This window comes from Engystomops pustulosus, unplaced genomic scaffold (assembly GCF_040894005.1).
Source record: "Engystomops pustulosus unplaced genomic scaffold, aEngPut4.maternal MAT_SCAFFOLD_150, whole genome shotgun sequence".
NCBI lineage: Eukaryota > Metazoa > Chordata > Amphibia > Anura > Leptodactylidae > Engystomops > Engystomops pustulosus.
In genome coordinates, this window is record NW_027285030.1 from 114,996 (window position 1) to 139,537 (window position 24,542).

The 24,542-nt window shown below is 45.8% G+C and overlaps 1 protein-coding gene across 1 annotated transcript in view; it reads right to left on the reverse strand.

The window, feature by feature from the left end:
* Positions 1 to 3,480: 3,480 nt before the first annotated feature.
* The window catches only part of LOC140108566 (ribonuclease T2-like), a gene marked incomplete at its 5' end in the record, with an annotated part of 84,537 nt that continues 63,475 nt past the window's right edge, over positions 3,481 to 24,542 (reverse strand). Inside the window, one exon of the mRNA XM_072131829.1 lies at positions 3,481 to 3,855. Within this exon, the coding sequence (XP_071987930.1) occupies positions 3,670 to 3,855 (186 nt within the window). The remainder of the gene's footprint in view (positions 3,856 to 24,542) is intronic.

A 24,542-nucleotide genomic window follows, 5' to 3' on the forward strand; every position in this document is an offset into this window, starting at 1 on the left:
TCAATGATAAGACGCACATTGTTTTCCATGCATTTCTTGCTAAAGGAGCTAAACACGTGATTATCTCTGTTGCTGAATGAGCTTGCAGGTTATTCAGCTCAGACCTAAAAGAGACCAATTTACTTCATGTAGAAACACTGTCACTTTGCCTCCTAACTCATTAAAGGAGCTAAGTTCGTGATTATTTCTGTTGCTGAATGAGCTAGGAGGTTATTCAGCTCCGATCTAAGAGAGACCAACTAACTTCATGCAGACAACAAATTTTTAACATCCAAACATATCATCGATACGTGGATGATATTTTCATTCTATGGTCGGCAATCTGCAGGAATTTCTAGACTTCATGTCCTATCTTAATGGTAATTCAATGAATATAGTATTCTTCCCACATAAAATTGATCTCAGCAGAATGGAATTTCTGGAAGTCCGTATTGAGATCGATAGCATTGTGACAACCATGTACCGAAAACCTACTTCCACTAATTCCTATTTACGATTTTCAAGTTATCATCCGGGCTATGTAAAGAGGGCTATTCCGTACGGCCAATATATCCGTCTTAGACGTATTAATAACAATGATGATTTATATATGGCTTAGGCAGATGATTTGACATAACGCCTACTAAAAAGAGGTTACCCACATCATCTTTTAAAGCAGGCAATGGGAAGAGCATCAAAATAGATCCCTGAACAACTGTTAAGTAACCCTCATAAAAAAGAGACAGCTGAAAGGTTTGTCTTTTCATTTGATTACAATGCAATGGCCCCTAAGATTAAAGAAACAATTAATAAAAACTGGTTTATGGTAAAAGCGGACCGTCAATTGAAATCTATAGCCGATAATCGTCCTTTGATAACCTTTCCCAGAAGTAAAACGGTGAAAGACTACCTGGTACGAAGTAGGTTTCGGAGACACTTTAAAGAAAAAAACTGGGTTAATAAATGTTTTCCAATAGGAAACAGGGAACATGTTGACAGGGAAAAATCTGAATATAGGATGTCTTGAACACCGCATCAAGCAATTTTTGACATGTAGGTCATGTTACGTTTTCTATATAATTTTCTGCCCATGTAAACTGGCAAACTATTAGAGCCCTGTTAAGATGCTTTAGAGAAAACAAGACTTGTATTGTAACTGGTAAGGGATCACCACACCATATTCATCAGGCATATAAAGGAGACACCAGCATTTTAACTTTTGCAGGCTTAGAGCAGCTTACTGATAAGGAAAGAGGCGAAGTGGATTATTAAAATAGAGGCTATGGGTCCTTTAGGCCTAAATGATAAGAACGATATGGGTGTCTTCCTGTGAATTAACGAGTGCGATCTCTCTTTGTATTGGTATGTTTTCATCAAGATAAGAATGAGTATGCTTATGGGCAGTATTAGCAGCTATACTCCCGAAAGTTATATAGAGATAACCTTTATGCCTCTGTATTGAATACTTTGATGCCCGTGATCTAACATTGTTTATTTTCCAAGATCTCAAGCTTGCCCCCTGCCTGTATTGATGGGTATAGCCCGCAGTAAGTCCAGACATATGTTCCCTTTCAGTTTCATTTCTTACATTCCCCTAAAAACTATGTGTTAGTTGGGTCCCCCCACCGTGGTCAGCGGTTTAAGCTGATTAGTTCACTGAGAGTGCACCAGTTTCCCTTCAGGTCCGCCCGTTGTCCTTCTGTGATGATTCATGTGCCGTTAGGGTTCGCCTCCTCCTAGCGACCTCTATCATCTGATTGGCTGTTGAAAATAGAATTGTTTTCCTTTAGGTCCATCACAGTATCTTGCAGTTGTACGAGGCGGAGTCAGAACTCTGACCCCGCCCCCGTATTGTTTTTATCCAATGGTGTTTTTTCATAAGGCGTATTGAGCTACATAGTAGCACTTCCTGGTGCCCGGGTTTGAAAATCCAGGGAGGAAGCCGGGTTTCATAGGCAAGATGTAGCGCTAGGTGTGCGAAAACGATTCGTCCCTTAAAAACGCGCCTGTGTAACTATGCTCTACTCCCTGTGGTGCATGCTGTCTTTTATGGTGTAAAGAAATAAAGAAGATATATTTTAAATACGTGGTGAGTGCCAACCTTCCCTTTTTCTCCTTTTCATCGAGCAGTATAGTACTTTTGGGAGGACGATTGGTGATACGAAATTTGAGTTATTTGTTTATAAATTAATACATAAAAAGAGTGCAAGGAAAACAATGTGCATCTATCATTGCCTATCATTGAGGTTGTCTCGGTAGGAAAATGAGTTATGAAGCAAATTAATAGTGTTTCTATATGTTGTCAGTTGGTCTCTCATATATCTGAGCTGAATAACCTCCTAGCTCAGTGATGGCAAACCTTTTATAGACTGAGTGCCCAAACTACAACCAAAACTCACTTATTTATTGCAAAGTGCCAACATGGAAATGTAAGCAGTAAACGTATTGTTCCCTTCTCTGTCATAGTTTTCAATTATATCTGTATTCTGAGAACACCAATACAGTAGAAAGATGGAAGACAAATTCAGGTTCCCTTGCACAGGAAGAATTGTCAGGCCTTGAGCCGGAGCTACAAAGATAACACAGATCTGCCCACCTCTTCCAATTCCTCCAGTAGTCCAAGGCAGTGCTGTTGCTTTAAAGGTGTTGTCCCTAGCAACTTGACTGATTCCAAACACATTGCCACAGCTGACCATGGTTTGTATCGGTATTGGGACTCAGCTCCATTCATCTCCATCCAGCTGAGTTCCAATACTGACAAATCATGGTCAGGTGTAGCGCTGTCCTTCCAACCCCTTTAAGATAGCAATGAGTGCGGCAAGACCTTGGCTGTCTGGGAATCCATGAAGATACCTTGCATCCTTTTTAGGGATGCCCTGGGTGCCCATAGAGAGGGCTCTGAGTGCCACCTCTGGCACCCGTGCCATAGGTTTGCCACCACTGTCCTAGCTCCTTCAGCAACATAGATAATCACAAACATAGTTTGATTAGAGAGAAATGCAAGGAAAAAATTGTACGTCTATCATTGCCTACCATGGAGGTTGTCTCGTTAAGAAAATGAATAGGGAGGCAAAGTAACAATTTTTCTACATGTAGTCAGTTGGTCTTTCTTAGATCTGAGCTGAATAACCTCTTAGCTCCTTCAGCAACAGAGATAATCACGAACATAGCTCTATTAGCGAGAAATGCATGGAAAACAATGTTCGTATATCATTGCCTATGATTGAGGTTGTCTCGTTAGCAAAATGAGTTAGGAGGCAAAGTAACAGTGTTTCTACATGAGTCAATTTGTCTTTCTTAGATCTGAGCTGAGTAACCTACTAGCTCCTTTAGCAACAGAGATAAACACGAACATAGTATCGCACAAGTATATGTAACTCTAGGTGCAATGCATAACTTTAATTCTATTTTGTACATGAATTCTAACTTTCACATGAAACGTTTCACAGGGCAAAACATGAAAATTTAAATGCATGTAGGATAGAATGAAAAAATAACAACCACAATAGGCAATATCCAAAAGCAATTTAAATTGTAATTATTTAATTTAACACCCATCACACAAGAAAATAATTAAAAGTTATAGTTCATATAACTAACATTTCTATCGCAGAGAAACAAGCAATTGTTAGAAAATTTTTGGCTAAGCAAATTTTTAACTGAAAAAGATTGTTATTGTTTTCTAGGCATCTATATTAATTCTACAGACGGATAATAGATATTCAAGGTATCATCACAAACATGTAATGGCAGATAATATGATTTAGTTTTGATTAGCAGGTTGCCTTCAATCTCTTCAGTTACTGTACAGTTTTCCATCTGAAAATCTTTTGTGAAACAGAATTCAATCTGTCCAAGTGTTTGTATTTCTTCACTCTGAAAGATAAATTAAAGTTGAGAAAATGATTCTGCTCAGTTAAATCCATTTCCTTATTCTCTTTTATGCTTTCCAATAGAGTAACAGCATTTTTTGTACTATAAGATGCACCCCAGATTTAGTCTTCCAAAAAAGGAAAAATATATTTTATACTAATTAAATTATCCCTGTTGATTTAAATAAGCATGAACTTTGCTGCTAGTTATTGTCTTAATTTTAAAACTGCACTAATCTTTTACTAATCTTTAAATTACTAATTGGGTAATTTGCTTATGCAATGTAAATGCTTCATGCTATTTTTTTAATCAATATCTCCTTATCATTAGCTAGGTTTAGTTTAGTTTCGATATTGGCTCTGGAAATTAACATTCAAGGCTGTCTCAGAGTCTTTGGTGGGTTTTTAGGCTGCATTCGGAGTAGATCTTAAAAGAATTGTGCTCAAATAGACATAGTATACAATAAAAAGTATGCAATATAAGCGTTTACTGAGCTCCCCCCACACTGTGTAGATCTATGGACAAATGCACATAGGAACATAAGCGTTTTAAATAAGACATATTTATGTTTCATTTTATTTATTTTAGCATCATTGTATAAAAACTGGTATTGAATAGCTCAAAAAACTTTTTTACATATATGAATTTCATTTCATTCAGTTATATTGCATAAAAACTGATATCAAAAAGACATATCTTTTTATGTAGGTGTATATGAGTTTAGATTTTTCAGAGTTATGAGTGGTTATTAAATTTATGAATTTTACCATGTTTTCTAGTTTCAGTCTTTTTCACACCCGTTAATCCCCGTAGTGAGATCCGAACCGTCCCAAGCTAGCTAAATAGCCTGCATATACCAGAACCCAGTTACCTTTGTGAAGTGCACCATAATCCACAAATGTAGAATTGGTGTCTGCAGACTCACTACACATAGGCGATATCAGATCCCCACAGATGTAGGGAACACATCACCTAGGCACTTCCTAGATTGTACTCTACATTTAGACTAGTGATGGGCAAATCGATTCTAACGAAGTGGAATTCAATACGAATTTCACAAAAAATTTGATTCCTCATGAAGCCGAAGTTTAAGCTGATTCGCGGGAGCACTTTATATTTTATTGTATCATAAGCAATTGAAATTGTCGGTTTTTCATCATTATCTATTATTCTTGCATTTATCACATTCATCTTTAATGTATGTATGTATTTATGTATTTTCATGGGTTCGGCAAATTGTATATATATATATATATATTGTGGAGGATTTGGCCCAGTAGAGACCGTGGTAGCGGGGTGCTGTGATGCAGTTCACGACAGTGACACCAAAGTACAGTCCAAAACAGGTCTAGCCTGTGTTTATTTCAGCAGGAACAAAATAAAACAGCCTTCACATTCAGGCATCAAAAACAAAATAATATCCTACCCGTCAGGGTGCTAACTAAACAATGGTTTTCTGACTCACCACTAACAAAACACTTTTCGTTGCTCCAGGCACAGAGGTCAAGGCTGCGTGCTCTCCAGCCTCCTTCCAGAGAGACAACACTTCCAGCTTTGCTCAGCCACTTTATGCAGACTGATTAGGCTGTTCCCACCACCTGTGTCCAAGGTGCTGGACACAAACCTCAGCACTAAGGTCTTGCATAATAGCAAAACCTAGGGAAAACATACCGCCCATCCACAGTTAACCCCTTCAGTGTCTCACATAACCTCCCCCTCTGTTTGACCATGTGGGGGCGAACACTTTTGGCCATCAGACAGTGGGTACGAGACAGGGCATCAGCATTCCCATGCAGCTTTCCTGCTCGATGTTCAACCGTGAATTTGAAATTCTGCAACATTAGGAACCACCTTGTGACCCTGGCGTTCCTCTCTTTGGCCTGACTCATCCAGGTGAGGGGAGAGTGATCGGTCACTAGTGTAAACTGTCGCCCTACCAAGTAATACCTCAGGGATTCCAGAGCCCATTTTATCGCCAAGCACTCCCTCTCAACTATGCTATAGTTCTTTTCAGGAGGTGTGAGCTTGCGGCTCAGGAATGTCACAGGATGTTCCTCACCCTCCACTACTTGGGACAGGACAGCCCCTAAGCCCACGTCAGAAGCGTCAGTCTGCACAATAAAGGTCTTGGTGAAGTTAGGGGTGATCAGTACCGGTCCCTCGCACAAAACCGTCTTAACGCCCCCTCAGCCTCTTCACTCCACTTTACCATCAACGCCCTGCTACCCTTGGTCAGGTCAGTCAGGGGTGCCGCTATGGTAGCAAAATCGGGGATAAATCGGCGATAATAGCCCACTATGCCTAGGAAAGCCCTCACTTGCTTCTTGCTCATAGGTCGTGGCCACTGCTGGATCGCCTCTACTTTATTTACTTGGGGTTTGATGACACCTCGCCCAATACGGTACCCCAGGTAACGGGCCTCTTCCAGACCCAGTGCACATTTTTGGGGGTTTGCTGTCAACCCTGCTGCCCTCAGGGAGTCTACCACTGCTTGCACCTTGGCCAGGTGACTCTACCAATCGGTACTATAAACTATGATGTCATCCAGGTAGGCCGAGGCATATCTCCGGTGAGGTTTTAGCACGAGATCCATTAACCTCTGGAATGTGGCGGGAGCCCCATGTAGCCCAAAGGGGAGTACCACGTACTGAAAAAGCCCATCAGGAGTAACAAAAGCGGTCTTCTCTTTGGCCCTGTCAGTAAGGGGTACCTGCCAATACCCTTTCGTCAGGTCAAGGGTGGAGAAGAACCTAGCCTGTCCAAGTCGTTCAATCAACTCGTCAACCCTGGGCATGGGATAAGAATCATATTTGGACACCTCGTTCAACTTCCTAAAATCATTGCAGAACCGTAGGGAACCATCAGGTTTGGGAATCAACACAATAGGACTCGACCAGTCACTTTTAGACTCCTCGATAACCCCCAGGTCTAACATCTGCCTGACTTCTTCGGATATGGCAAGCCGGCGCGCTTCGGGGACCCGGTAGGGTTTTTGGTGTACCCGGATATGGGGTTCGGTTATGATGTCATGCTTGATGACTGAAGTACGTCCCGGTAACTTAGAGAACACATCCACATTTCGGAGCACAAACTCCTTCGCTTCCTGAATCTGGGCTCTGGAGAGGGACTCCGAGATCCGTACTTCAGGCACCTTGGCATAGGGTACACCTACCTCCGGTGTCCCCTTCTTGGGGACAGATGCTTTTTCTACTCCCAAGGCCATCAGGGACTCTCTTTCCCTCCATCGCTTTAGGAGGTTCACGTGGTATATCTGTTCGGGTTTCCTCCTCCCCGGCTGAGATACCTTGTAGGTTACCTCCCCCACTGGGAGGCCGGGGCAGTAAGTTGACACTCAGGGCAGGAGCTACAATACCGGTTTACCTCCTCCCACACCCCGGGCCAGAAAAATCGCTGTAGGATCCTCTCTCGGGTCTTCTCAGCACCTAAGTGCCCTCCCAGCACATGTTTGTGTGCCAACTCTAGCACCAGCCTACTGTGAGATTGGGGTACTACAAGTTGCTCAACCTCCTCACCCCGTATCTGGTCGACCCTGTACAACAGTTCCCCAACAATCACCATTCGGGGGTATATTTTGTCAGCCCCTGGTATTTGGAGTACCCCATTTATCACCTTAACATTCTCCCGTGCTTTAAACAAGGTGGGGTCCTGTAGCTGTGCAGCCCCAAAATTTTCACGGGAAATCTCAAGGTCCGGCATGTCGGCCACCTCCTCGTGGCCCTCGACCTCACCAGCTAGAACCTCTAGGGGAGAGAATTCATCACATGGGGTCACCCCTACTGCTGGTGTGGGTACATCGGCCTCAAAGGGTTCAGGGGCCAAGGCCGGACATACCTGATGTCCATTATCTGCAACAGCACCTGAGGTGGGTCTTCGTCTCCAGAGGTCCCAAAACACCGGTAAGTCTCTGCCGATAATAGCCTCATGAAACAGGGTCCCCACCACCCCCACTTCATGGGCAATAGTACCACAAGGGGTATGTAGGTTGATGACAGCAGTGGGATATTCGCGAGTGTCCCCATGTATACACAACACTCCCACTCTCCGCCCACTGTATAGTCCAGGATCAACCAAAGTTCCCCACACCAGGGTGACCAGACTCCCTGAGTCTAGCAAGGCTTCCACTGTGTGACCACCGATGGTGACCATGCACACTTGGGGTTCTGCCTCCGTGACTGACTCGGCTGCCAGAACCGGCCGGGCAAACAGTGACACTCGCCGGGTCTGGTTGCAGTCCATTGGCTCCACTGACAGTGAACAGTTGGCAGCAATATGGCCCATTTCATGGCACCGCCAGCACTGGATACGGCCATGACCTCTGTCACGAGCCTCACTGGGTTTCTGGGTATCCACGCCCCTCAATGAACCCCCTCCCAACCTGACATATCTACCCTTTTCCGCAGTAGCAGTCTTACCAGCTGGTTTGGTGACCCTGTCACTGGCACTGCTTCGTGTGGGAGAGGTAAGTAGAAGGTCCTCCGTAGCCCGATACCTCTCTACTAGGGACACGAGCTCCTCAGCTTTTGTGGGTCCGGCCTGTCCAACCCACCGCTGGAGCCGAGAGGGCAGAGAACGGGTGAACTTGTCGAGAACCACTCTCTCTACCATCTGTGCTGGGGTGCAGTCCTCTGGTTGTAACCACTTCCGGACAAGATGGATCAGGTCATGCATTTGGGAGCGTGGGGGTAGTTTCTCTGAGTAAGCCCACTGGTGGACCCGGCTGGAGCGAACTTGAACGTTGACCCCAAGACGAGCCAGAATCTCCGCCTTTAGCTAGGGGTACTCACGGGCCTCCGTTTCACTCAGGTCGTAGTAAGCCTTCTGCGACTCGCCTGTCAGGAACGGTGCCAGGACATCTGCCCACTGCTCAGCTGGTAACTCCTCTCGCTCAGCTACTCACACGAACACAGTGAGATACGCCTGAACGTCGTCGGTCGTCGTCATCTTTTGTAAAGCCTTTTGTACTGCAGCTCGTGCGGAATGCTGGACAACCGGGTACCCTTGCACACCAGTATGGGACCCCTCAGTAGTCGTCGCTTGCGATGCAGCCATAACGCCAGAAAACTTTTCCATCATCAGCTGGAACATGGCTCGGGACTCTTCCCGCTGTTGCTGGAGCATGGCTTGCTGCAGCTGCCGATCAGCCCGGGACTCTTCCTGCTGCTGGCGGAACCTCTCCTCCTGTTGCTGAAACATGGCTTGCTGCTGGCGGGACCTCTCCTCCTGCTGCTGGCGGGACCTCTCCTCCTGCTGCTGGAGCATGGCCTGCTGCTGCTCCCGATTAGCTCTGGCCTACTCTTGCAGGTATTGAATAAAGTCCTCCATCTTGGCTGTATCCTGCAATTTGCCTGCTGCTTTCACCCAGGCCATGCACTTGCCTGGACTGTACCTTGCAGTTCACGACAGTGACACCAAAGTACAGTCCAAAACAAGTCTAGCCTGTGTTTATTTCAGCAGGAACAAAATAAAACAGCCTTCACATTCAGGCATCAAAAACAAAATAATATCCTACCCGTCAGGGTGCTAACTAAACAATGGTTTTCTGACTCACCACTAACAAAACACTTTTCGTTGCTCCAGGCACAGAGGTCAAGGCTGCGTGCTCTCCAGCCTCCTTCCAGAGAGACAACACTTCCAGCTCTGCTCAGCCACTTTATGCAGACTGATTAGGCTGTTCCCACCACCTGTGTCCAAGGTGCTGGACACAAACCTCAGCACTAAGGCCTTGCATAATAGCAAAACCTAGGGGAAACATACCGCCCATCCACAGTTAACCCCTTCAGTGTCTCACAATATATATATATATATACATACATCCTCTGTATTTAGTTTCATGCCTGGTCATGAATATATAAGTATTTTAGAACTTTTAGAACACCTGAGATTTGGTTACTTTGTCACTTTTACTTACTTCCTAGTTATCCCCTATTTTGGGTATTCTGTCCATTAAGGAGTTAATTTTCTCCTGGGCTAGATGCCGAGATCTCGCGATAGACGGGATTTGGCATTACAACACTCAGCTCAGCTATCGCGGTATCTCTTTGAGTTCCTGATATGACGTCACCACCCCCTAGGGCAGTGATTTTCAACCTTTTTTGAGCCGTGGCACACTTTTTATACTTAGAAAATCCTGGGGCACACCACCAACCAAAATAGCACAAAATGACACTAAAACAGTCATATTATACATATAGTTAATATTATAGATTCTAAATTTATTTTACTCACTCTGTGTGAAACCTGGGCCTGTTTCGATAAACACAAACGGGATATCCTGGCAGGAATGGTGGAAACACACACACAAAGCTCTTCCTCAACAGTTCTCAGTTTCTCCCTGCTTTTAGTATATGGTGCTGATTATTATGTGGCTCATATACTGCAAAATAAAGGGGCACAATGAGAAGTACTATGGCCACGAGGCCAGAGTACAAGTGCCAGCTCATATACTCAGCATATGAGCTGGTACTTGTAGTACTCCAGCCTCATGACTATAGTATTTCTCATTTTACATTTCTCATTGTTATATGCAGTATACTGCTGGAGTACTAAAAGTACCAGCTCATATGCTGAGTATTCTGCCAACAGTTCATATACTCAGGCAAAAGCTCATATAGTCAGCATTATTGGTGGGCATTACCTTGGTAGTGGGCAAATGCGAGAGTCTCTCCGCTCTCAGGATGATGCGCCGGCCTCGGTGACGTCATTTTGTCGCGCGAGGTTCAATACTTGCGCATGTGTTATTGTACACGTCTCCTATATTGTAAGAAGCCTGACTGCGCAACGCTGTGCATTGCCGGGAAACATAACACAGGGGGCACCATAGTTTGGGGAACTTTCCCCCGCAGCACACCCGACCATGTTTCGCAGCACACTAGTGTGCCATAGCACACTGGTTGAAAATCACTGCCCTAGGGTGTTCACAGTGTGATTACCTCAATCCCTCTGCCACGGAGGTTTGTACATACTTGCACACATGTGTTTTTAATATATTTAGAGTGCCGTGTTAGGTGATTGGGCGGTTTTTTATTTAAATATTCTGGGCTCCGTTCTTGTGGCAGTCCCCCAGACTAAGCCGCGTTTGGCGAAACATGTGTCGGGGAAGGTGCTCACAGCCTTTGTGGTTTGTATATGTACTCCATTTTATGTTCCCTCTATTTATGCCTCCTCCTATCAAGTGTATTGACATCCTTGCATGCCCGAGACAATTTAGGGGTTTTAAGGGTCTTGTTGCCCTGTTTGCATTGTATTTAGGTTATTCCAGGACCTACTTGGTCTTTAAATTGTATGGCATTTTTTATGTACAGGGACACATCCACATGCTCTACTAGTTTTTCTGTTGCTGCTCCTAGTGTTTATCTGTTTTAACTTGAACATTGATTAATAAAAGTTAGTGATTTGGACCACGGTGTTTGTATATTTATTATTACTCTATTATAATTCTTTGGTTCTATTCTTGTTGTGGTACTTCTTTACCTCATCTATACTATATTGGTGTTATATTGTACTGTGCAGTAGCGATTCCTGCTGTATTCACTGGGTGTTCTTTAAAGTGGATCTGTATACCCCAAATATCAGTTCTATTTAGTGACAAAATTAATATTTAGTGACAAAATCGAATAGCAAGAAATCTGTTCATGCATCTGCAGTAGCATCTGCAGTAGCGATTTGTGGACCAATCCCTGGTTGTTCCTTAAGGGGGATCTGTATACCCCTAATAGCAGTTCTATTTAGTGACAAAATCGAATAGCAAGAAATCTATTTGAGATGCATGCATCTGCAGTAGCAATTTGTGTACCAATCCCTGGTTGTTCTTTAAGGGGGATCTGTATACCTCAAATAGCAGTTCTATTTAGTGACAAAATCGAATAGGAAGAATTCTGTTTGACATTCATGCATCTGCAGAAGCAATTTGTGGACCAATCCCTGGTTGTTCTTTAAGGGGGATCTGTATACCTCAAATAGCAGTTCTATTTAGTGACAAAATCAAATAGGAAGAAATCTGTTTGACATTCATGCATCTGCATGAATTTGTGAACCTCTCACTGGGGGTCAGTTGAGGGGTATCTGTATAACGCACATTGCAATACCTTTTTGGGACTATAGTTTAAAGCCAGATTTATGTGTGAAATCACGTAGTTTATACAGTGATTTTTGCTGAAATTACAGTGTCAGTTGAGGGGTATCTGTATAACACAAATTGCCATACCTTTTTGGGGCTATAGTTTACAGCCAGATTTACGTGTGAAAGCAGGCAGGTGGAGCAGGCAGAGGTGGCAGCACAGTCAGGGGACGTCGCAGCAGGGGTGACTCGGTGAGGCCAGAACTGCAGTTGTCATCTAGCGGTTGTTGAATGGTTGACTAGTTCATCCAATTCCTCAAATATAACATCTGACAACCCCAGCCAAGGCTACATTTACCAGCATCCTTTGCAGCAAATCTCTTGCACTCACTAGCAGTCATGCCGTGGCTGAACTGTGGGCGTGCCTGGCTGTGGTGTCACGTGACCGGCTCAAGCAGGAGGAAGGAGGATTGTGCCGGTCACGTGATCGCCCGGCCAGGGCTCACTACACACCAGACACAGCACAGGTGAGCAATCTAGTCAGCCCCATATGTAGGAGCTACATACTGTGTATCCACATACACCCCCGAAGAAGCCACAGGGCTAGGTGGCGCAATGCGTGGGGGCCAGCCCCCCCTCCTGTTATCCCGGTGATATCTTTTCATTTATTTAGCCATTGCACAGCATATAGAGCATTGATTGTATTTATTTATGCTTTATATTATACTAGGAAATTGATTGCATCGTGCGGGCATTACAGCGGAGAGGATTTTACAGCAACCACTGCTTATTATTTGCACATATCTACGTGGCTGCTATTGTAATCCTTGCATCATTTTGCACATATTTGACTGATTACATAGGATATGAATTTGCACATGTTGGTGCTTTTAAATGTTTTTAACTTGTCTGTAGTATGAATTTAAATAAAGATATGTGATATTTTTTCAAAAACTATATATTGAGTCGGTACCTTTAACATGTCACTCTGTTTGTTTGCACTGAAGCGGTTGTTGAATGGTTGCTGAATGGTTGACTAGTTCATCCAATTCCTCAAATATAACATCTGACAACCCCAGCCAAGAGTCTGTGGGTTCCTCAGACACAACAATTAGTTAGCATGGCCCAGGAGCAGGTCAGCGGCCCTCACCTGTCCTCAACCAGCCTCTGTCCTGTTCCTTTCCCGCAGCCAGGGAGCTACTAGGTGGTCTGGGCTCAGCGCCACTATGCAGCGAGAACGAAGTGTTTGAGGACAGTCAGCAGCTGCTTGGCAGTGAATAGGTGGGGAAGACTTCCGCTGCTTCCTTCAGTAGGCAGGCTGTGCATACTGGCACTCGCAAATTGATAATGATGTAGCTGATCGCACTTGGTAGCTGGGTGTAGCAGGGGATTCATCATCGTCAGGTGAAGAGAGTGTCAGCTTTCGCGTCAGGCAGCAGAGCAGAAAACAAGTCTCTACTGTGGCCATGAGTCAGTAGGGTAGCAGCAGTGCGAGGACGGGAGCCAAACGTCCGGGGGGTACAAATCCCGATTTACAGGTCCAAGTGAGCAGTGGCACAGGGGCTCAGCGAGGCAGTGGCGGTAGTAGTCACTCAGTGCAGAGTGTTGGTAGTAAAACAACCACTTCGGCGGTGTGGCAGTTTTTTGTAAAGACACCAGAGGAGCCGAGCGTGGGTATATGTCATAACTGAGGGAAGAAAGTGAAGTGTGGCCAGAGGGATATTTCTTTTTATAGCTTAAATTCATCTTGCAAAGCAGTGTGCTTTCAGTGTAGGCTAGAAAATAGCCATAGGAGAACCCCAATGGCTTACTTAGGCCTACAATAGCGTTATATTTTCCTTTTCTTTTGTTTGCTTGTGGCTGGGCTTGCTGGCATTAGTAGTGCAGCTAGTACCATATTGTGAGGAATTTGCAGGGAGACTTGCGACCGTTGTGTTTAGCTCTTAGTGACACGCATATCCACCTCAAACACCGAAGTGGGACAATTTATTAGGGGTTTGATTAGAATTAGGCAGAGTCTGCTGATTTATTTTTTTTTACCTTTATTTCTTTTTATAACTCAAAGTCATCAGGCACAGCACAAAATCCAGTTGTGTGCTGTCAGTGTAGGTTAGAAACTAGCCATAGCAATAGGATAGCATCGTTTTGTTTAAAAAAAAAAAATAAATAAATAAATAAACACACAAAAAAAAACAAATTTAAAGTTTACACTTTAATTTGGAAAATGTTTAACCCGAGGGCTAGGGGTAGAGGATGAGGGCGTGGACGTGGGCATCCAACTAGTGCAGGGGTCAGAAGCCGTGGTCCTGGGCGGGGTGAGACACCACCTGCTGATGAGGGAGCAGGGGAACGCCGCAGAGCTACACTCCCTAGGTTCATCATGTCTCAAGTTACTGGGACTCGTGGTAGAACACTGTTGAGGCCAGAACAGTGCGAAGAGGTGATGTCGTGGATTGCAGACAATGCTTCTAGCCATTTGTCCCCCCAGTCTGCCCCCTCCCAGCAAAATTTGGCATTTGAACCGGCATACTCTGAGGAACTGTTTTCTGGACCCTTCCCACAGTCACAAACCATTTGTCCGGTTGCTGCTGAGCTATTTTCCGATGCCCAGGTTTTCCACCGATCGCAGTCTGTGGGTGATGATGACATTATTGACGTAGTGGAAGAAGTGTGTAAAGAGGTGTCGGACGATGAGGAGACACGGTTGTCAGACAGTGGTGAAGTTGTTGTCAGGGCAGGAAGTCCGAGGGGGGAGCAGACTGAGGGATCGGAGGATGATGAGGTGACAGACCCAAGCTGGGTTGATAGGCCGGGTGAACACAGTGCTTTTGAGACGGAGGCGAGTCCTATAGCAGAACAGGTTGGGTCAGAACGCCAAATGTTTCCCGTAGTCAAGCTCCCGTGGCAAGGGCTAGATTTTCAGAAGTCTGGAGGTTCTTTAAAGAAACACCGGATGACCGACGGACTGTGGTGTGCAACCTGTGCCAAACCAGGATCAGCAGGCGTTCCACAACTACTAGCTTAACTACCACCAGTATGCGCAGGCATATGAATGCTAAACACCCCACTCAATGGCACCAAGCCCGTTCACCTCCGGCCGGGCACACCACTGCTCCTTCCCCTGTGTCATCTGCTAGTCAGCCCCCTGCCCAGGACCCCGGCCCAAACACCTCCCGTGCGAAAACCCCATCTTCGCCTCCACGATCCTCCAAAGCATCCACCAGCGTTCAGCTCTCCATACCCCAGACGCTGGAGCACAAAAGGAAGTATAGCGCAACCCACCCACACGCCCAAGCCCTCAACGTCCACATCTCCAAATTGCTTAGCCTGGAGATGCTGCCCTATAAGCTGGTTGAGACCGAGGCCTTTCGAAACCTCATGGCGGCGGTCGCCCTTGGTATTCGGTCCCCAGCCGCCACTACTTTTCCCGATGTGCCGTCCCAGCCCTGCACAAGCACATGTCAGAGAACATCATCCGTGCCCTGACCAACGCCGTTTCTGACAAGGTCCACCTGACCACGGACACGTGGACGAGTGCTGCCGGGCAGGGCCACTATATATCGCTGACGGCACATTGGGTTAACTTGGTGGAGGCTGGGACCCTGGGGCTGGTCATATACTACCGACGCCGAGGATTGCGGGGCCTACCTCGGTCCAGGTCTCAAAGGCCTACTATGCCTCCTCCTCCTCCCACCCCTCCTCCACCTCCGAATTACCATTCGTGGGCATGGCGCCATCAGTCGGTAGCTCTAGGCACAGCAGCAGTGCCGTCGCTAAGCGACAGCAGGCGGTGCTCAAACTGCTGAGCCTAGGCGATAAAAGGCACACCGCCCAAGAGCTATTACAGGGCATCACGGCGTAGACCGATCTGTGGCTGGCACCGCTGAACCTGAAGCCAGGAATGGTTGTGTGTGACAACGGCCGTAACCTGGTGGCGGCTCTGCAACTCGGCAGACTGACACATGTGCCATGCCTGGCCCATGTGTTAAATCTCATAGTTCAGTGTTTCCTCAAGACATACCCCAATCTGTCTGATTTGCTCACGAAGGTGCGCCGCATCTGTGCGCCTTTCGGGAAGTCCAGCACAGATGCTGCCACTCTCAGGGCAGCACAGCGCCGCCTCCAACTGCCCGCTCACCGACTGTTGTGCGACGTGCCCACGAGGTGGTATTCAACATTAACCATGTTATCCATAGTTTACCAGCAGCGCAGAGCGATTGTAGACTGCCAGATGTCAACTTCCACCAGAACTGGTAGTCAGGTCAGTCAGCTTCCTCAAGTCTACAATGAGGAGTGGACGTGGATGTCTGATATCTGTCAGGTGCTGAGTAACTTTGAGGAGTCAACACAGATGGTCAGTGGCGATGCTGCCATAATCAGCCTCACCATCCCGCTGCTTGGCCTGTTGAAAAACTCTCTGGTCAGCATGAAGTCGGAAGCTTTGCGCTCGTCACAAGAGACGGGGGAAGAAGATTCCCTTGTTGATAGCCAAAGCACCCTTAGGTCTGTTTCTCAGCACATATCGGAGGAGGTGGAGGAGGATGAGGAGGAAGAGGAGGAGAATGTTGGCGAGACAGAAGAGGGGACCATTGTTCAGTCCTTCACTGTTCAGCGTGTATGGGCAGAAGAAGAGGAGTTGGAGGAGGAGGAAATGGGCAGTCAGGCCAGTGAGGGGAGTGAATTCTTGCGCGTTGGGACTCTGGCGCATATGGCAGAATTCATGCTAGGCTGCCTATCCAGTGACCCTCGCGTTCAAAGAATTTATTCCAGCACCGATTACTGGGTATTCACTCTCCTGGACCCACGGTACAAGCAAAATCTTTCCACTCTCATCCCTGGAGAGGAAAGGAGTGTGAGAATGCATGAATACCAGCAGGCCCTGGTGCACAAGCTGAAACAGCATTTCCCTTCTGACAGCGCTAGAGGCAGAGGGCGTACTTCTGCGGGACAAGTAGCGAGGGAGAGTAGGCGAGCAGGCAGCTTTTCCAGCACTGGCAGGGGTACGCTTTACAAGGCCTTTGCCAGTTTTATGTCACCCCAGCAAGAAACTGTCACCTGTCCCCAGTCTCGGCAGAGTAGGGCTGATCTTTACAGAAAGATGGTGAGGGAGTACGTAGCTGACCATACCATCGTCCTAAATGATCACACAGCTCCCTACAACTACTGGGTTTCAAAGCTGGACATGTGGCACGAACTGGCGCTGTACGCCTTGGAGGTTCTTGCCTGCCCTGCCTCTAGCGTGTTGTCCGAGCGGGTTTTCAGTGCAGCTGGTGGCATCATCACCGATAAGCGTACACGCCTGTCGACTGACAGGCTGACGCTTATCAAGATGGATAAAGCATGGATTTCTCCGGATTTTTATTCTCCACCAGGTGAAAGAAGCTCAACCTGAATAATGTATGCACTCCTCCTCCTCATTGTCCTCCTTCTCCTCCTCTTTGTACACTAAAGAAGAGGAAACTGGCTATTTTTTGCCAGGGCCAACTGGCTCTAGCTATAGTACTCTTTGCATTTAATTTTTCTGGAGGGCCACCTACCCGGTCCTCTGTTTTAATCAATTTTTGGGAGTGCCACATTTAGGCACTCAATCTATTTAATTTTTCTGGAGGACCACCTACCTGCTCCTCTGGTTTGAAAACTTTTTTGGACTGCCACATACAGGCACTCAATTTATTTAATTTTTCTGGAGGACCACCTACCTGCTCCTCTGGTTTGAAAACTTTTTTGGACTGCCACATACAGGCACTATCCAAATTAAATTGTCTCCATAGCAGCCTCCACATGTCGTCTTTTTAGCTGGCTCCACACGTTGTCTCCATTGCTACCTCCACACGTCATCGCCATAGCTGCCTCCAAAAGTTGTCCATATAGCTACCTCCATACATGGTCTCCTTATCAAACGAACTGTGTCAGGCAGAATTATGGGTTGTTTTCATGGATTCCACATCAAACTTGTTAACTTTGTCGCCACCCTGCTGTGTAATCCACAAAATATACTGGCAAACTTTTATCATTTACCGATATTATTTCAGCGCTTCTTGCGCATCTGTTTACATTCCCCTAACCCGCCACAACCCAAACTTATAAGAACGCTACTACACTTGATCTTATACAAAAGGTTCTTAGAAGTGCTGTTTGGGGAGTAGCCTAGAGACAGGGGCTTGGATTGGCGAAAGCTCGTCTGGCAGCGGAGCGCCAGCTCCATCCCAAGATCCAACTAACACAGTTTTAACTGTAGTACCTTCAATTTACTACTAGTTCACTGCCTCCATACATGGTCCCCTTATCAAACGAGCTGTGTCAGGCAGAATTTTGGGTTGTTTTCATGGCTTCCACATCAAACTTGTTAACTTTGTCGCCACCCTGCTGTGTAATCCACAAAATATACTGGCAAACTTTTATCATTTACCGATATTATTTCAGCGCTTCTTGCCCATCTGTTTACATTCCCCTCACCCGCCATAACCCAAACTTATAAGAACGCTACTACACTTGATCCTATACAAAAGGTTCTTAGAAGTGCTGTTTGGGGAGTAGCCGAGAGACAGGGGCTTGGATAGGCGAAAGCTCGTCTGGCAGCGGAGCGCCAGCTCCATCCCAAGATCCAACTAACATAGTTTTAACTGCAGCACCTTTAATCTACTACTAGCTCACTGCCTCCGTACATCGTCCCCTTATCAAACGAGCTGTGTCAGGCAGAATTTTAAGGTGTTTCACCAGATACATAGTGGAACTCGGCCCATCTGTCGCCGCCATGCTGGAGACCTGAAGTTGCAATCATAGCAGCGCAATATGGATGCCCCATACTGGCGCTCTTAATCATGGAACCATTTCCGTAAAAACAATTAAAAATAGAACCACTATGCTATTCCATTATTCCTAGGTGAAATATTCAAACGACCCGGCCTGCTTTGAAAATTATAATTTTTTCAAAGTAAACGCTTCTGGCCCCCAGGCCCATTTTGGGTGGGGAGGAGCCGAGAGACAGGGGCTTGGACAGACGAAAGCTCGCCTGGCAGTGGACCGCCAGCTACATCCCAAGATTAGGCAGCCTCAGAGGCATCCATGCATGCTGCCCCTGCTGTTTCCTGTCCATTTTGCCTCCACGATCCTGCACAGCGTACACCAATGTCTCATTTCAACTCTCTATACCCCAGACGCTGGAGCACGAGAGGATATGCAGCACATCATCCCCTTATCAAACGAGCTGTGTCAGGCAGAATTTTCAGGTGTTTCACCAGATACATAGTGGAACTCGGCCCATCTGTCGCCGCCATGCTGGAGACCTGAAGTTGCAATCATAGCAGCGCAATATGAATGCCCCATACTGTCGCTCTTAATCATGGAAGTCGTCTCCATGGCTGCCTCCACATGTCGTCCCCTTATCAAAAGAGCTGTGTCAGGCTCATTTTTCGGGTGTTTCACCAGATACGTTATGGAACGTGGTCACTATGTCGCCACCATGCTGTGTTATCGACTAAATATACCGTCAACCTTTTGTTCACATAGGAAATCATTTCACCTCCTTTGGTGAAACCTGAGTCCATTTAGGCTATGTCGCCATGACACTCTCTAGCCTGCCACTGCTGCCGCTGCCTCTGCATGCCGTCCCCTATAGTGTCAGGGTCAATTATTGCATGTTTTAGATGCTATCTAGCCTCATTCGGTCACTCTGTCATGGCCATGCTGTTGCCCATAATTTTTGCATAATGGTGCGATTAAGCAGCCTCAGAGGCATCCATGCATGCTGCCCCTGCTGTTTCCTGTCCATTTCCGTGGTGTTTCCATCCTTTTCTGAGGTTCCCAGGTGTTTGGCCAAGCTTCCCTATGCAGAGCCTTGGTCCCCTTGAAAAATGCTCGAGTCTCCCATTGACTTCAATGGGGCTCGTTTTTCGAGACGAGCACTCGAGCATCGGGAAAAGTTCGTCTCGAATAACGAGCACCCGAGTATTTTAGTGCTCGCTCATCTCTACTTGATATCCCGTAGCCTGTACAGAGGGGAGGTTTACAGTTCTGTTTAGAGGGGGAATGTTGGAGGGGATGTTGTGGGTTATGTTTGGTGGTGGGGGGAAGGGGTTGGCTATGATCTGTTCTCTAATATATCATATAGTGTGGATGGATGCAAAGCAGCAGCTTACAAAGCTCCATTTGGATCAAGCGAATAAAGAAGCATGTTCCTGAAACAGCAATTTTATGCAGAGGGAGAACAGACAGGATGGTTATTGGCAAGGATGGCCCAGGTACAGAAGGAGAACACCTTTGCGCATAGCAAGCATGATGATGATGATTGAGGTGATTACAGACTCAAGAGATATTTTGGAGGTCTTCGAAACTTTTTATGCCCAGTTATATGCATCCATAAAATTAACTATTCCACATCTCAGGTAGAGGATTATTTAGGGGGGATTGCAATGCCTTGGTTGGGACAAGAGGTGCAACGTATGTTGGAGGGACCTATAAAAATAGAAGAACTTAAAGAGGCAGCTATGGGTATGGCCAATGAAAAGGCCCCTGGCATGTATGGCATACCGGCAGAGATGTTTAAAGAGTATGGGGATATCCTAATACCCCAGTGGTGGGAAACCTTAAAAGAATGTTGAGTACTTCCTGCTTCGTGTAAGTACTTCTTATAGAGGTAAGTACTTCTTATAGAGGGAAGGGAGGCCCAATCACCTGAGTCCTATAGGCCGGTTTCATTATTTTTTTAAACTGATTTTATTGTGCGACATGTTCATAGCAGTCATACAAAATATAATATGCAAGGAAACATTAGCATTTGTGTCATATCGCGCGAAGCGATGGAGTTACAGCGGTATAGCAAATGACATATGTGTACATAGCAAGAATAAAAATCTCTCTTTTACAAAAACCTGCTAAGTCTCCTTTCTTTTTGCAATACCAATGTGCTATGACATGTAATAATTAGCGAATTACAAAAACAATACAAACAACAACAAAGCAACTAAAAAAAGCAATATATTATATTGCAAAATTGACTAGAGACCCAACCAACTTCTCCAGTCTCAGCTTGTGACATTTCAGGTGTGTAGTGTGTCAGACCCCTCTTGTTAATCCTATTTCCCTCTCTCCAATCGCCCCTGCTGTATTCTCAGTCACCTTTTCCCTTTATCTCTCTTTCCGCCGCACTCATAGTCGGCTAGCCCTCGTTTCAGGGGGGTATTCCCCTAGTGGTGAGGTAGTATTTGATTTCTTCGATGCACTACTTCCCTATATTGTAGAAGTTATATCTCTCAGTTCTTGTCTCAATCTACGAACGGAGTAATTTGTGTCCCTCGACTCACACCAAGTTCCCCACACTCGATCAAATTTGTCAGGACATTTGCGATGTTTATATACTAGCTTTTCATATGGTAGTATTTGGTTGATTTGTGCTTTCCACATGTTAACATTTGGGGTATTAGGGTCATACCATCTGAGTGCTATGCACTTTCGGGCCATAAATAGAGTTTCCCTCAGGAAAATGATTTGGTAATGAGACCAATCTTCTTCAGGAAGAAGGCCCAAGAGGCATGCTTCAGGGGACTCGGAGATGGGAATATGTAATAGAGTGGACAAAAAGCTAGTAATGTCCTTCCAGAACTTCTGAATCGGTGGACAGACCCAGCTCATATGCCAGAAGTCTGCACCAAGCTCACCGCATCTTGGACAGGCGGTCGAAGGGACTCGGCCCATTTTGGCCATACGTACGGGTGTTAAGTAGGCCTGATGGGTGAAATATAGTTGAGTCATTCTGTTATTTATTGAGGGGGACACCTTGGTATGGGCAGCAAGTAGCTCATCAATCGACTCATCCTCTAATGCGGGAATAAGTGACCTCCATTTATCTAATACTGGTAGTTTGTTGTTGGCCAGCTTTCCCTGAGTGAGGTGGGTGTATAATGCAGAGATGATGCCCCTAGGGCCCTGTGTTTTGCATATCCCGATTAACGGGTAGGAGGAGATGGGTATCCTAGGGGGTGGGAACTGAGATTCCAGGGCATGTCGCAGTTGTAGGAATCTATAAAAAAAATTTCTCTCAAGTGCAAACTTTTGCTGTAGTTCCTGGAAAGAATGAAGAACGTTCGCGCCATAAATATCTGCCAGTGTACGTACGCCTTTGCTTTCCCAAAGGGGGCCCCCCTCCAGCTGTTGTAGCTGCGGTAAAGCTGGGTTGTTCCAGAGTGGCATTTCCGCTATGGTGCTTGTAAACCCCGTTACTTTAATCGTAGCTTGCCATACTTGCCTAGCTAATCTGTGTAGGGGGAGTAGGGGCAGTTCTAGGTCAGGGTTTGGTACTAATACTGGCCATAGGCTAGAGACGCCCAAGTGATGCATAAGATGATGTTCTGCATTTGGTAGTGGCTGTTCAATGACCCAGTGTCTAAGGTATTTGAGCTGGCCTGCTACATAGTAGAGATAGAAATCTGGTAGAGCCATTCCCGCCTCTTCTTTGGGGCGTTGTAAGGTAGCGAGACTTAATTTGGCTCTGGATGTACCCCATATGAAGGTGCCTATAAGGGAATGTAATGTTTTGAAGAATCTTTTCGGGATCGGTACTGCAGCATGTTGTAATACATATAGGCATTTGGGCAAAATAATTAATTTCACTAGGTTTATTCTCCCAGCTGTTGAGAGCGGAAGTGTTTTCCATGCCTTGCTTTTACTTCCAGCAAAAGCCAGCAATGGGTCTGTCACCCTTTTACTTGTATTGTGATATGTCTTAAAAATAGTGATCCCCAAATAAACAAATTCAGTTACTACTTTCAGCCTTTCCACAACTTCAGGTCCCGTCCATGGGGAGGAGCCCAGAGGCATGAACACTGACTTGGACCAATTCACCAATAATCCCGAGTATTTCCCAAACTCGCTAATGAGGGAGATTGCATGCGGTAAGGTGGTCTCTGCGTCAGACATAAACAGCACCATGTCATCTGCGTATAATCCAACACGGTCCTCTCTTTCTCCCACTATTATGCCACGGTAAACTGTGTCTTGCCTTAGTCTCAACGCTAGAGCCTCTATTGCCAGGGCAAAGAGGAGCGGGGAAAGCGGGCACCCCTGTCGGGTACCCCTATATAAAGTAAATTGGTCTGACAATTCCCCGTTAATTAACAGTTTACTAACTGGTGACGCATACAGGATATCGATCCAGGTGGAGAATCTAGGCCCAAATCCGAACTTACGTATGCACTGTTTAAGAAAGGCCCACTCTATAGAGTCAAATGCCTTTGCCGTGTCTAAAGAAGCCAGGGCTTGCCCTCTCCCCTTCACCTGTCCTATCTGTGCCGCCACTTGCACCCTTCTTATGTTGTCGGACGTGGATTTGCCTGGCATGAAGCCACATTGATCCGGGTGAACTAAAGAGAGAATTACAGTGTTCAGTCTAGTCGCAAAAATCCTAGTAAGGATTTTGTAATCAATATTGAGTAATGCTATGGGACGATAGGACCCACAGTCTGTGGGGTCCTTTCCTTGCTTTAGAATTAGGACTATCGTGGCCTCATATAGAGAGGGGGGTAGGGCCTTTGCCTCAAAAGCAGCAGCGTACATCTCTTGTAAACGGGGAACAAGAAGGTCTTTGTATCTGGCATACACTTCTTTGGGGAGTCCATCAGGGCCTGATGCTTTGTTGTTGTTTAAGCTATCTATCGCATCTTCTATCTCCTCTGAGGTTATTGGAACCTCCAATTGGTTGCGCTGATCTTGGGTTAGTGATGGGAACTGTAAATTCTCTAGATATGCATTAATGTCATTATCTGTTTTCTCTAATTTGGTATTATAAAGGTCTGTGTAAAATTCTGTGAACCTGTTCAGTATTTCTGCATGGGTTTTTAAAAGTGATCCATGTTCATTTCTAATCTCCAATATAGGTGGGGACATAGTATGCTGTCTCGCTAGATGCGCTAGTAATTTCGCTGACTGGTTACCTAATTCGAACGCGGTCTGCTTATAAAAAAACATCTTGTTATCCGCTTTCTCCTTTAAAGCATGAAGGTACAGGCGACCCGTGTGCAGCCATGTTACTCTGTTTGCCTCGGACGGATCTTCAATGTATTGTTGTTCTAGGGACTGGCATCGTGTTGCTAGTTCTATCTCTTTCTTTACTGATTCCTTCTTAATGAAGGAAATTGCAGATTGTAAACAAGTGCGCATATATGCCTTTGTTGCTTCCCAGAGCGATGTGTAGGCAGTCTCTGGGTTGTGGGCTTGGAAAAATGCGTCTAACTGTTCAGGCACCCTGTCTGATGGACCTATGAGCTCTAACCAGAAGGGGTGGATCATGACCTTATGCATTGTAGAAGCAGATGGCTTCCCCATGACGCAGGACAGTGGGGAATGGTCGGATATGCCTCTGGGATGATACTGTATGTCTTGTATGTGTGGAATCATGTTTGTAGATCCTATGATGTAATCTATCCGGGATAAAGACTTATGGGAGGCACTGTAGCATGAAAAGGTCTTAGCCACTGGGTTTCTTTGCCTCCAGAAATCCGCCCACCCCATTTCTGCCAAGAACCTTGATAGGCTACTATATTGCGTTCCTACTGGGGGGGTCCGCGTGTTGTGGAACCTGTCCAGTGATTGGTCTAAGCACATATTAAAGTCCCCCAGG